The 15,094-nt window shown below is 39.8% G+C and overlaps 1 protein-coding gene and 1 long non-coding RNA gene across 7 annotated transcripts in view; both read left to right on the forward strand.

The window, feature by feature from the left end:
* LOC146516711 (uncharacterized) overlaps positions 1–15,094 on the forward strand; it is a 138,523-nt gene that overhangs the window by 55,391 nt on the left and 68,038 nt on the right. The window lies entirely within an intron of this gene.
* septin9b (septin 9b) overlaps positions 1–15,094 on the forward strand; it is a 70,350-nt gene that overhangs the window by 29,805 nt on the left and 25,451 nt on the right. For 2 of the 6 annotated variants that reach the window (XM_085163796.1, XM_085163797.1), the window contains exon 1: positions 9,503–13,291. The exons of 3 other annotated variants lie outside the window; for them this stretch is intronic. Coding sequence is in view for 1 of the 3 variants with exons in the window: in XM_085163794.1 (XP_085019920.1) it covers positions 9,430–9,481 (52 nt within the window). In the remaining 2 variants the exon portion in view is untranslated. Of the gene's footprint in view, positions 1–49; positions 9,482–9,502; positions 13,292–15,094 lie in introns of those variants that run through there. One more of the 6 variants, XM_085163794.1, reaches the window with a different exon arrangement.

A 15,094-nucleotide genomic window follows, 5' to 3' on the forward strand; every position in this document is an offset into this window, starting at 1 on the left:
ATCAGTCCAACCCACGCTTATTCCACTCATATTTTTCCTTCTAGTCGTGCCCTGAAATTATGTCTGCTGAACTCTTTTTGAAAAAACACGTCTGAAACACAGTAACTTTATGGTATCTCCATGAGATTTGTTAGGTTATTTGTTAGTCTCTCATCTGCTGCTTGTATCACACACCCTTAAGGCTGTTGTTTCAGATAGATGCTGTTGGTTGTTGTTGATTTGGAAATTCTCTTTGACAAACTGCTCAGATTTGTTAACATGCTGTCTACTCATGCATTCTAACGTCTTTAGTAAAGTGGTGCTTTGGTGCATTGATATAGTTCACCAGCTTGTGTAATTGCTTTAGCATTGACTTACCATATTGATGTGGGAATATCATCAGTGGAAAAGAGATTAAAAGGATTATAAAAGACTGTCTTAAAGTCAAATAAAACCAATTACATTTTCTCATGTGATGAGAAAGCAGCAACTTTAAACTTCTAGCTGCGAGTTTAGATTTGAAAATCCCCCAGTGAGAAATGTTGTCACATTTTCCAGATTGCATTTTATTTGATCTCTGGTGTTATTGGACTTCCATTTGGACTTTATTTTTTCCTGCTCCCTTCTGCACTCACACTGCACACTGCTCCATTCTGCACAAAGTGACCCAAGTATCAGATCTCTAACCAAGGAAAAAGCAGCAGTAAGAGCAGCTGGTTTGATTAATCTGATGTCTCCGTATCTGTCAGCAATACAAGGAAACTTATCTTTAGAGGCCTGTTTCTGGGTAGAAACTGGGCTGTCTGTGTTTGTGGTTATCCATGTCTCTCCTGAATAGCGCATTAGAGCCGGGGCAGTTTTGTGATATGATGAAAGCCTGACCTTTATAGTAATTATGGCAGCTAAATAGTATTTGTCTTAAATACAAGGTAAGAAAGATGAAGTAAGACCATGAAATGATTTTATCCCACAGGACTGTGTTGTATTTCGAGCCGCTCGAAGTTCAAATGACTGATCATGATACAGAATGTAATTTTTGGTTATGTTTATGTTCAGGTAAATGTAGTATTTGACAAACTTCTTTATGTATTGGGTCTCTCTATGGTGGACCATCACTTCCTGTTCATGTTACAACTCGCAGTTGTGTTATTTGCAAAGCCAATTTAATTAAAAACCTATAGATAGTGTCTCAAAACATTTATTCTGTTCGTCTAGACATAGTGTTTTCTTAAAACTCTACATCCAGCTACATGCCTTGTACTATGCTATGTGCCTTGCACCAACTCAGTGTAGAGCAGCTACCTGAACGCTGCTCCCACAGAGCTCGATTGTCTTTTTAATATTTTTACTTCTTCAATGAGTTGAATTCTAGATACAGTAGTTCCTCTGAAAAAGAAAGCCTTAAGTCATACTTCCCTGGTATAACTCTTAAATGCACACCTTAAAGCAGAATAACTCGTAAACTGGAGAGGAAATGGTGCCTCGCTAATTTAAAAGATCATAATTTGGACTGGAAAGCCCTCTGTAAAGCTAGAACATCTTCACTGATTGAAGGAAATACAAACAACCCTAGCTTTCTCTTCAGCACTGTAGCTAGGCTGGCAAAGGTCAGCTGGCAGTAGTTAAACCGTTACTAAAAAAGTCATCATTTGACCCAGCTGTCTTAGGTAATTATAGGCCAATCTCCAACATTCCTTTTATCTCAAAAATTCTTAAAAGAGTAGATATAAAGAAGCTAAATGATCATCTGCAGAGGAACGGTTTTAATTGAAGAGTTTCCTTCAGATTTCAGAGAATACATTTTATTGATATACAGATGACACCCAACTTTATCTTTCCATAAAGTAAGATAACACACACCAATTAGTAAAACTGGAGGAAGCTGTTAAAGACATAAAGACCTGGATAACCTCTAACTTTCTGCTTCTAAATTCAGATAAAAATGAGGTTTTTGTACTCATCCTCAAAAATCTTCTTAGTCTGGATGGCATTACACTGGACTCCAGTAACACTGTGAGGAACCTTGGAGTCATTTTTAACCAGGATGTGTCCTTCAATACACATATTAAACAAATATGTAAGACTGCTTTCTTCCATTTGCGCGATATCTCTAAAATTAGGAACATCCTGTCTCAGAGTGACGCTGAAAAACTAGTTCATGCATTTATTACTTCTAGGCTGGACTACAGTAATTCGTTATTATCACGTTCTCCTAAAAACTTCCTGAAAAGCCTCAAGTTGATACAAAATGCTGCAGCAAGAGTACTGACAGGGACTAGAAAGGGAGAGCATATTTCTCCTGTTTTGGCTTCCCTTCATTGGCTTCCTGTTAAATCCAGAATTGAATTCAAAATCCTGCTCCTCACATACAAGGTCTTAAATAATCAGGCCCCATCTTATCTTAATGACCTTGTAGTACCATATCACCCTATTAGAGCACTTCACTCTCAGACTGCAGGCTTACTTGTTGTTCCTAAAGCATTTAAGAAGCAGAATAGTAGGCAGAGCCTTCAGCTTTCATGCCCCTCTTCTTTTGTACCAACTTCTAGTTTGAATTCGGGAGACAGACACTATCTCTACTTTTAAGATTAGGCTTACAACAGTTTCTTCCTGTTAAAAGAGAGTTTTTCCTTCCCACTGTCACCAAAGTGCTTGCTCATAGGAGGTCATAAGATTCTTGGGGTTTTCTCTTTTTTTCTTTGTATTATTGTAGGTTCATTTCCTTACTATATAAAGTGTTTTGAGGCAACTGTTGTTATGATTTGACTGAATTGAATTGAATTAAATACCTTTGAGCTCTTTCAGCATAAGTGGCAGAAGTAAACATAAAGAATAAACCTTGTCTTCTGTACCTATGAGTAACTGATGATACTAAATTGGGCATGAGTGTGAAGCTCTGTTTCTCTGTATTAACACTGGGAGAGCCCAGCAACCTTTTCAGTGATGGATACAAATATGGATAAGGAATGTATGAATGGGTAGCTTTGTGTAGTTTTTGGTATGAAACTTAAACGTGACATTTTCTTTTTATTTCCTTGGAGTGTCGATTATTTGGATCTGCAAATTAATTTGAAAATGGCTTTTAAAGATCATCATTAGCATTAATTTGCAAAATGACTATAAATCTCTTTCACAGCTTCAGGTGATGATTAAGTATTTTAATCACTGGGAGTAACCACTGTCACGTCACACTGTTTTCACAGTGTCATTTATTAAATTGTTATTATAGAAAAATTGGATTATGGCCACAGACTCTACAGCCATCTGCTTTATTTGTTAAGTTTTTGGCTGCACCTTTAGCCACGAATGCCAATTAAATGGCCATTAGCTTCCATCATTCCAAAGCTAGTATAAAAATGCAAAACTATGCTGTACTGGATATATCAGCTTATCGCTTTTATCAACATTGCCAAGTATTTTGCAATTATCACTTGATGAAACATAATGTGTGTGTTTTCCTGTTGATTTTAGACATTTAATTATATATTTACCTGGTTTGAAATATTACACTAGTTTTACCATGAAAACTGCACTTTATCATCTGGCAGATTTTTTGTTGTTCAAACGTGTCCCAGTGCGCCCGTACGCCTGTGCTGTAAGTATGTCACGTTGTACTTATAGTCTTTTTTTATTGCATATTACTATAAATCTCTTGACGGTGTGCTGAGAGTTTTAAACGGTTCTCTTCGAGATTATGTGAGTTGTAGCCACTTATTTGTCCACAGGGAGAGGCCCAAATAGGGGTCTTAATGAGGGGTGACCTGCCTGGAGGACCCTGTGGCTGTGAATGGGCCCGCCCTCTTCGGCAGAAACGCAAAAGAGAACTGTGGCAAAAACACATCTGCAAAGTTATGCTTATAAATGCACTACTGTCACAGATTTGAAATTTCTGAAGTGTATCTGCCTCATAGATAACAGGGAAAGTTATTTGCAACACTACAACTAATGATTATGATTTGATTATTTTTTCCATATGACTTTCCAAAGTGTTTTGCCCTGATTTCCGGCCTATTCAGTTTTTCCAGAAAAATGACATTACACATCATATGAGTGCACATGCACACACGCACATGCGCGCACACACACGCACACACATAGTGTACGCTGTGCTTGCTTCCTTCCGTGTTCTCTCAGTGTGATTGTTTCCCCTGCAGCTGACCTCACAGCAGAGCGCTTCCTCTCACAGGGGTCATGTGATCTAAGTTAGTCAGCTTCCTCGACAATATCCCTCCGTACTTTGATGTGAGCATTAAGGGGAATGAAATACTCCAGGATGTTTAGGTAAAAGGTCAACATGAAAAGAAATGTGCACGCACATCCACTGCTGTGTGACCTACAATCACTGGTAGATCAATGACTAGCACATACGTCATCTGAGGAGGGTTAAGTCAACAGAGGCCGCACAATTCTGTCAAATTTTATTATACTGCACCAAATCATAGCAACAGATGTCATCTCAGGCAACTGTACATACTAAGTTCATTATGGTGTTTTAGCTAGGGACGTGGACGGCTCTTCTACTCCCAACAGATGCACAAAGACTCAAATGCACATTTGGACTTGACATTAACACTTGTTGGAGTTTTCTTATATTTATCTGTAAGCCACTGTCTTCAGTTTATTCACCCTTTTAGTCTATTAGGTTCCATAAAAAGGTTATTGTTAAAAAACTGTTTCATTACAGAATTCTAGTCAAAATTTTGCTGATAATAACCAAGGGGTTGAGCTGAACAGGGAGAGACGTGTTTAAATCTCAAACAAATTCAGAATTTTCTATCTTGTATAATGTGGTGAAATATTAAAAGACCTCAATATTGTGCTCGGTTCAGCTGTGATAGATGGCAGCTTAAGTACTTGAAGCAGAAAGAAGCAGCTTTTTTTAAGTAACAGCTTTAAACTGATCCAGCACATCTAAGAAATGTAACAACAAAGCTTCACTTCAGGCCAGAGGCATTCTGATGGGTATCTGGTCCACTCGTTATCTTGACAGTTAGGCCTGCTGTTCATCAGTTCATTGCAGAAGGAGCCGTAATATCTCTGGACAGAAATGCTTGAACCACCTGTAGTCAGAATTTTTTTTAGCACTTTTTTCTGACACATTTTTCAACTTTAATACAATTTCTTCTTGCCGGAAAAGCCTTCATTTTAAGATCAAGCATGGACTTTTATAGTAACTCATTAGAGTGGCTGACCATAAATAGTGTCTTTATCTGTGGGATGATGGGACTGGTATAGGTTATCATTGGGAAAGAGTAACATCCAGTAACCTCATTTGCTCACTTCTTTAGTATTTTGTTGTGATAAGGGTGAAGAGGACATTCAGAACATCAGAAAGTATAAACTGTAACACACTAAAAATACAATTGCAAAGGAAACCAAGGCTATGGCTTTGAGAGTAAATGTGTATTTAATGGGTGTTACTGAGGAGTCGCTTCATGTAGTGCCATTGTGTCCTGTCTTCCTGTTGTGATGGTACGGAACAAAAGAGATATCCTCATTTCGGCTGGACAGAATATGTCTGCCTATTGCCTTAATAGATTCCTATTATTATTGACATTTCTGTTCATAATTAAAATGTAGTCACTGTGAAAGAAAGACCAAGTGAGGCCATTTGTCTTTAGTTTGGACTGACCTTCTAAAAGTGAGGAGGAGGCGTCCACAGAGGGTGGAGGGCGATTTGTCTCTGCTTGTCCAAAGGTCAAAAAAGGCCACACACGCACACGCACATGCGCACACAAACAAGCATGCTTTCTTAATCTCTCTTTTTGTGTGTATGCGTGTTTTTGTTGTCTCTCATCGACACACACACATGCAAACACGCAGCCTCCAGCAGAGGCACATGCGGGGTCAATCCTCTCCCAGTGTAATTACTCTGGACTGATCCCAGACCATTACTCAGTGTGACCCTTCGGCTAATTGCCAAGGAAAAAAATGAGAGCGGGGGCAGGCTTTACCTATGCGCTTGTGAGGAGGAGCTGTTCCTTACTGGGAATAAAATCCTACTTAAGTTTGTTGTTCTTTCATTAATGCCGAGAATCATTTTGTTTGAATTGTTAGAAAATCCTCTCTTCTGTTTGATTATAATAATATGTTTTTAGATAGAAGTACATTTTTGCCAAATAATTCAAGATCCTTGAACATGATGATGAGAAATTTGTGGCTTAAAATGACGTTCTTGCGCTGAAGGGGAGACTCTTCGTGTCTGTGTCTTTGGCTGTGCTGCAAATTAATGAGCACTTTTGCTCATGTGAAGTCAGCAAGCCTCGAGTTTACATCTATTTTTTCAGTTCAAAAATGCCCTGCAGTGACAGCAGTGACAAGCGTCAGTTCCTATTATCTTGCGCATGACTTTCACTCTTGCTGTGCTTCCCTAACAAGCCAGCAGGAGGCAGTGTGTGATTAGTAAATCTTGAGTCTGGGTGGCAGGTAAAATAAAGCTGTGTTTCATGCTTTTTCAGACAGTTTAATTTTGAACAAATGAAAAATGTTATCATACAACTGCGCTTTCTCTCATGGCTGGAGCTTAATGAAGAAAAAAGCTCCGGGGTCAGAATCTTGAACCATGCCGGTGCAGAAAAGAGATGTCAGGCTTTTCCATTCATATGTTATGAATGTTTTTAATACACCAATATATCAGTGGGATAGACATTTTTTCAATAAACTGCTTTGCAGTTCTTTGAAGTGTACAGACACTAAAAAGACTTGACATGAAATGTTTTCCTTATTTACAATGAACATCTTACACTGGAAGGTGGAGCTGAATAATGGGAAAGGGACAGCCCTTCTGCCTCAGATAAATAGTCACACACACACACACACACACGCACACACACACACACACACACACAGTTCCCCTCTCACCCAGAAAAGGCTTTCGGAAGTTAAAGTTTACACTGAGCATCTGGGGGAAGTCAAGGGTTAAAGAAGTTTCCCACCACTGCAGAAAGACCTCTGTCCTGTTAAGTCATTATGCCAAATCCCCAAACTGCTGTAAACACCCCCTTCTCCATTCAGTTACCCCTGCATGCTGTGAACCCGAATGTTCACATAGTTCTCCTTCACTTATATTTTAAAGCATATGTATACCCAAGCATATACTGCTTTGCATATACTAAACTCATCTGACTAGGAAATTAACTTTTGGCAAAACGTTAACAGCTCAGCTTTAGACTTTCACACACGCACACACATCACAAAGAAGCAGCGACCTTGCCGTAAGAGAAAAAGACAAATAGTAGGATATGGGCCATCAGAGCCTAATGAAGGAAGGCAAGATAGCATTTAGTCTGTTGACATTATCTTCATTTATCTAGCCTTCCGGCGTATGATTCTTCCTTGTTATTTATCTAGATGTGGGGCTAGTGATTCATTTGTCTTGGAAAAGCTGATGGGAAAATCATACCTCTTATCTTGGTCATGAAATTAAAGAGGAGGTTAAAATGGAATATGGCATGCTATTATCGGCCATTGTTTTGTTTTTTCAGTAAAACTTTGATAAATTTAAAGAACGGATCTTCAGATATGTTCAGATGGTGAAACTGAGCATTAAATCCATTATCATCATATCAAAAACATTTACAAACAGACCTAAAACGTGACCAGAATGACGATGAATTGCATAATTATGATAGTAAGCAGCATTACACGTATATAACTCCAATTCTAAAGTTGACAAAAACAGTTTTTTTCCCACTTTTGAATCTGGTGAGCTCGTTTGGTTAACGCCTCTTGCTCACTCAAGCCGTGTTTCATGGATCTGTGTGAGTCGTGAGGGTAAAATACATTTCAGATATTGATTGTTTAGAGTCGTTTCAGTGCAGGAGAAAAGTTCATGTGTTTGTCTCCACATTTTCTACTAATGATGTTTTATCCACTTGTTGGCTGATAGGGGGCTGTTTTGTGCATGGACAGGCAGATGGCCTTTTGCATCACAGACTTACCATCTGCTGAAACGAGTAAAAGCGGAGGGACTGGTGTGTTAGTATGTCTGAAGTGAATGTGCATGGAAAAGAACCCAAAAATAAAGATGAGATTGTGCAGTCTTGTCCCTCATTGTGCACCAACAACAGGTGATTATCTTAAACCACTTAAAGACAGCACAGTTATAAAAAAATGTAATCTTGCATTGCAAAGCACTTGGTACTAAAAGAAAGAAAAAATAATAAGTGTTTCCTCGCTACATCTGTGCACCACGATTTACTGTTTATCCATATAATCTCATAATTTCTCCATAAATAAGTATAAGTTCTGATATTACAGGGCCATTAGTTGTTGTGTCTGTGGGCCTGTAGGCGATGCTAAACTGTGCAGACTCTGCACATGTGAAATTTAAAAGTATAAAATTTCAGTGTCAGTAAATGACATTTCATAACAGAGAATGAAGTTTAGAAAAAAAACTGAAGTGCTACATAACTTTTCATATTAATAATCTTCATCGCCTCTTTTGCGCTCTTACCTTCACCCTGCTGATTAATGTGTTAGATTAGCTTGGTAAGCCTGATTCGGACATGCTGCGCTGCTGACTGATTGGTTTCTCAGTTCAGAAAGGGCAAGCATCATTACTGATGCTCAAGTCTTTACTTTCCAATAATCAGCACAGACTCTAAAAGCAGTGATCTGGATCTTTTGCTATAAATGGGATTTACAATGATAGTTTAGGGATTTAGATAATATGCCTGCAGCTTTGTGGTTTTTAGTGCAATTACCTTGTTTGAAGAACCCCGTCATCTGTTGAGAAAAGAAATGTACCAATTGAGCTTGAAGGAACTTTGGGTGAACTTTCACATCCAGCCTCGATGGTGTGAAGGATTTGCTAATGGTACACAGCCAACTGTAGTCATCAGCATCACTCAGCGGCAGAGCGGGCAGATGAGGGTGGAAAACACAACTGCACAGAGAAATGACAAGTTTCCTCAGATTCATTTGTCTCTCATGCACCATCAAACTGAGGTTCAATGTTCAGTGGAAGCCTTATGTGGTATTTTTGTCCTGTCGACAAACGAATGCTGACACCAGTTACAGAAGAAGGATATTTATAATGTCAGAAGCTGAACTTCATTTTCCGTCTCTATCTACTTCCATGTCTGTGCACATCCCAGGTTTCTGTTTAGATTTAATTAGCATCATAACATAGTTAGATGTTTCTCGAAGACATGCCGTGACCGCACAAACAGTTTAATCACAGAGCTCCTTCCGTCCTGTTTTCATTTTTAGAATTGAGTCATCCCCAATCCTGGCCCCCGCAGACCTAGCAGGGGGCTAGGGATTCCCCAGAAGGCCAGTTCTCTGTAGTTTTTCTGCTTAGTGGTCAGCAGGGAAGACTAGAGGACATTGTGAGAGATCACACACTGGCTTGTATGGACTAGAAGAGGCTGCTAGTTTGGTTAACTCCTGGTCTTTTACTTGTGGAAGTAAGAAAGAGGTGCAGAAGGAAAAGCGCTTTGAGGAGATATGACTTCTACTTGCAGTGAGATGTACAACAACCACAAGACAGAACCCCTGTGTGAGTATCTGTTCAGTCATTGTCTTTTTTGTATCTGCGAGAGAGCTTGGCTGTTTTGGACTATCTCCTTACAGAGGCAGAATAACTGCCTGGTTTCCATTAGGGCCAATCACGGAAAAGGATGAACAATGAATCCTCCTCAGATGGGGATGCAAGGAAATTGGTGCAGGAAAAGAGTTTTTTTAAACATTTTTTCAATTCACATTTTTGCAAACATCAGTGTTTTAATGTCTTATGAGACACCATTCTGCCCTTCCTCTTACAATATTGGTTTCATTCCTATGAATTGGAAAAACATGTTGTTCTTACCAGAATAGTGATGTGGTTACATTTGAAAGGAAACATCTTTATAGAAGAATGAGTGGGATTTTTTAAAAAAATATGGTAATTGAAAGTGGAAGAGGCTTCTACTTCTCTTTGTCTTTTTAACTCGTCTCTGTATTAAGCAGTCCAGCTGGGAATGCTTTAGTGGCTTTTTAAGAGAAACAGTAAACCACAAGCAGACACATCTCTTTAAACAACTGCTCAGACCGCAAAATCACTTTATCTTCAATGGTTCATCATTGTTAAAAACAAAAATAAAGAAAGAACGAACGAAGCACATTCTTTTCTAGTTTGGTACAGTGAAAAGCTAATAAAATACAAGCATGAGCATACGTCATAGTAGCCTTGAGATAAATTGTCCAAGCTGCAGGCTGAAGACAAAAACCTGGAGCAGTGAAATATTTTACTGTCAACATGTGAAGTAGCTGGAGATATATTTGCAGACTAATCCAGCAGAACTGCTAATGTATGTTCGGCGATTTTAACCAGAAGTTGAGTCTTGCGAGAACACTTTTGGGTGTCCTCGCTCATCACACATGCTGTCTCCATTTGCACCACAGGAGAGCAGAGCAACCACAGCAAAAAAACACAACAGGAAGTCTCCAGCAGACCCAGCTATCTTCCCCATAGATATCTAGGCCAAGACAGATGTTCTTCTTCTTTCCCCTTCTCTGTCTTGTTCCTTACTTTCCCAACCACCCCCACCCGATACTTTTCCTGCTGCTATCTCTCTTCTCTGCCTCCTCTTTCCCTCCCGGCCTTCCTTCCCTTTGCTTTCTGCTTTCTCCTCAGCTCCCCAACCTCTCCTGGGGAGGATGTGTCACTGAATCCGCTGAGTCATGGAAGCGACTCTTTTAATCAGCTCAGTATGTGCTCTGCCCTGATTGGGTAGCCTTCAGAAATCAGCTTTGGCCTTAAGGCAAAGCTCGTATTCCCCTCAGCCATCCCTACATATTAGCATTCGGTTACCACAGGTTTTAATGGCTTGATGTATTTGAGCTGAAATTAAAGTGAAAGAGGAAACTCTTTATTTATTTAGATTTACAGTGAAGCAGTGACACGTGGATCAGGCCACAGATAGCACTGTGTGACTGAAGTAGAGGTGATTGTTGGGTTATTTTGGCCGTCTGAATCACTTATTTGTTGCGCAGATATGAGTCATAGCATTTTAACATGGGATGCATACTACACTCTAAATATACATTGATAAGTAAAGAAATGTATCTATAATACACAAACACACATATTTCACCCCCGCCTGCTTTTTGTGAAATCCATCTTTTAGGCTCTTTGCAGCACTAATAAAATGTCTCCTCTCCTTTGATGTTTGTTTCCTCCAAGGGGAAATGGGAACTTCAGACGCTGGTGTGTCACAAGGTCCATACTGACAACATTGTTTATTGTCTGGTGACAACTGAAGGGAAAATATCTCCTTTGATAAAACAGAAATTTGTCAAAAAGCGTGTCGCCCAAAAAGACATGGGGGACAGTGAAAACATTTATCTTTTTGGTTGTTTTTTTTTTCCTTATGTAGCAAAAGTTCATTAGATTTATATTCATAATTGAATCTGATGACAGCTGTGATAAAAGCCCAGGACATAGCCTAAACTGAACCTTGGAACTGCTGCATATAGCTTAAAGTTGTTAGATGCTTTAGTCATATAGATCACAGGAGAATTAACCATAAATGGTGTCTCACAGAGTTATGCTGGTGTTCTGGATACAGACATCAGATAACATGGTTGATCCAGTCTTGTGGTAAAGCTAATCTTTTATCATGGTCCGAGTGAAGGAAGTGAATGTAAACTTTCTGAGCAATTGCTCAGTATTAAATCAATTTGCTGTTTCTATGTTTGAGATTTCTTAATAGGTGTATCTTAAAAACTCGTAGCTTGTATATGCAAACTGATAACAGCAGTGAATATGTTTGGGTACCTGATACCCACAACACACCATATTGCACGTTTGCTTTGGTTTCATATTCACAACAAAACCGCTGCCAAGAGTCAGATTCAGCTCCATTTTTGACAGGAAGGAAGTATTTCTGCTGAATGTTATGAAAACCTCTGTCAGACCTTCAGCCTGCATGCTGATGGAAAAAAAAAAAAGCAGAGCCAAGTCAACAAAGGAACAAATTAATCATGCTCTTCTTCCAGTAAGTTAAGATGAAATCCACTTTGTAGCAGAAATCTTTCTTTGTCTTTATTCATAAAAATCTGTTCTCAGAAAACAGCTCCTCGCACGCTGACTGCACTATTAGTATTTCTCAGTCGGAGGGATGGATTTGATCAATGTGAACCTCTGTGTTGTTGGAGAGGAGGGACACAGGAAGCAGGAGCACAAGGCCTACACATTTCCAAGGAACATTTGGGATTTGGAAATACTTTCTGCTGTTTCGCAGCCAATGCTTACTTCAGTGCAGCTTCACACAAGTACAGTCTAGTTCTTACATGACTATTTCATACACTGAGCGGTGCTGGGTTACCACAGCAAAATAAAAACAGCATGTGTAACAGGGGGAACATCCAGGACATACGTTTTCTGTTGGAAAAACAAGTAGTTTGCCATCACTGGAAATAACCGTATTGGGTTTTTGGTTGCAGGTTATAGCTGCAAAGACTTCTCTTACGTCTACCAATTAAGAGTGTATCTAAAGCCCATTGAGGCAAAGCTAAAGCCCAGCTGGCTAAGCATAACCACTGAAAAGAGAAGGAAACAACCAAAGTTAATCATTCCTTGAGTCTTTATATCAACCGCCTTGGACCACAGGAAGCCACTATACCTGGTCAACACATAACCCTCCAAAACAACACTCACTAATTGTTTGGTAAGCTTTACTGGGGGTGGGGGCGTTCTTACAAACTATGAGCTTATTTCCTTGTTTCCAGTTTTTAAAGGGAAACCGTAGCTGAAAAGGGAAAACAAGTAGATCCTTTTACAGCATTTTCACAAAATATTCCTTTATGTAGTTTTATTTTTATAAACTCTGAAATGTTCTGAATTAGTCATGGTTTTGGTCATGAGTCAGCTACAGCTGGAGGGAGAGGATGCATGCAATGCGTTGACGACTGAAGGAAAGACCAAATGCTGTTAGTGTGCACACACAGATAATCTGTTACTCTTCTTGCTGTGAAGCAAAGCAGTTGGGGGTGGTGGAGAGCATATGGGCACACATAAGGACAGGGAAGTAGGTATTGCCTGTTGTATTGTGCAAACACACACTCTCCTTTTGTAATTTCCTTTTCCCATAAAGACATAAAACTTTATCTATAATAAATGTGGTTTAGGATAACTCGCTATATCCACAATATTCCTCATTCACTTTCTTTGAATGAGGGGTGTGACTGCCGAATGCCTTCTTAGCCACTTGGGATGGCAGTCACATGACCACGTGTGGGCGTGGCCGGGAGGAGAAGCGGCAGCCTGGCCTCTACAGCTGAATCTGTGATTGAGAGGAAGAAAGAGAGAAGGAGAGGAAAGGGTTGGGTGAGTTGTGGATTTTTATGTTTACCGTGTACTTTTCTGTTTCGCAGTAACAGTGGGGAATGGTTTTAGAAAAAGCATAAAAGGGGGCAGGCTGTAAGAGGGAGGGAGAGGGAAACAAAAGGGCGGTGGGGAGGGGGTAAATGTGTCCTCTGGGGCTGTTTGGTGTCAGAGTTAGTTTGCTAGGTGCTTCATGTGTGCTCAGCAGAAAGTAAAGTTTTGAAGCTGGGAGTAGATTAGATGGTTTTTTGCAGGAGATCTGTACAGCTAGCCAAATCTAGTGTGAATACCTTCATTTTTCTCCCTTTCCCACTCTTCTTTTTCTTTCCTATTGTTCAACCATCGGGAAGAGTTTGGGGGGTCAGCATTGCTACTCTTCCCCCTCCTTACTTTCCCCCTCCTCCCACCCTCTCCCTTTCTTTCTTGCTTTCCCTCCCCATTGTGTCCTCAACTCTGAAGCATGGATGGGTAGTCAGCCTCGCATAAAGAGGCAGAGTGATTGACCAATCAGGGTAGCCCGTGTTCCTCTTTAAGTTGCATGCCTCCAGGGTTCTCTGCAGTAAGGATCCCTTCTTTTAGCCTCAGCTCTCCTCACATCAGAGTTTCAAGGCTCTGTTTGATCCAGTGCAGTGGATTAGCCAAGGACCGATGGACCTAAGCTGTTGTGATGTGATTTAATTTTGTCAATCCCTTGTGTCTTCTCTCCAGAGAGTTTGTTGCCAAGTTCAGCTAAAGGTGAAGAGTCAAACAGGTCATGTTGTGAGTTTGAGATTTGCCTTGAGACTTTCTCAGGGAAGGACTTATCTCTTCCTCTAACTCCTGTCAGTTGCTTCAAGCGGGAAGAAAATTGTGCAAGGATGTGATTAGTCACTTTAGCTGTGATAGCTGTTGAAATCCGCACAATATCTCATACTTTTGGTGTCTCAGATGATCTTCTCTTACCCATTTTTTTTTTAGTACAGTAGCCAAACAGTTGCTTTGTTGGATACGATGCCCTTGAATCCCACTCATCTCATAGCTAATGTAGCACACACAAGAAAGACTGCAGCTGGATCTTTCTGCTCCATTTGCTCTCTTGTTGTGTGTTATTGGAAATGTTCTCGTTAACCAACACGAACCAGCTGCATTTCATCTTAATGTCTGATAAGTAAAGAGATGCATTCATCCTTGTGTATTGCGTCTGCATGAATAAATGCATGCATTTTGTGTTGCTGCCCTGAAGTCACTGTAGCACCACAATGCCACCAGAACATTATTGAATTAGGAAATTAATTTAAATGTGTTTTTCTCACAGCAGTCGGGCTGCTGTCAGTGCTACGGCTTATCACACAATACATTTGATATTACTTACTCCTAATGCCTCACGTCTGATTTACATGAAGCATTATTACAAAATCCTTTGGTTAAAGTCAGTCATCCATTGTTTACATGCTACTAATCAGATTACTGTAACTGGATAATAATAAGTAATTCAATCACAACAGATAAACTCTTCATTAGGATTGTTTGGGGCTAGCAGCGCAAAATAAATGAAGGGGGTTACTTCCTTCTGTAATTAAGTCTTACATTATCGTGAGCTTTGGCAGATGGATCATTTTCAGAGACTTATTGTTGTTTTGCGAGCGCATAAAGACTTCAAACCTGATCCTTTAAAGGTATAAATCCACCCCTGTGGACACATAACCCACCGCTGGTGTCATTTTTGACATTCAACACACTTTTGGTGTTCTTGACCAAAGAATTTTCCCCGAAGGAAGAAGAGCTGAGTGGAGAGGAGTAGTGTGAACTTGTTTCACTATTAAGAAA

The sequence above is a fragment of the Neolamprologus multifasciatus genome, chromosome 6 (genome assembly GCF_963576455.1).
Source record: "Neolamprologus multifasciatus chromosome 6, fNeoMul1.2, whole genome shotgun sequence".
NCBI lineage: Eukaryota > Metazoa > Chordata > Actinopteri > Cichliformes > Cichlidae > Neolamprologus > Neolamprologus multifasciatus.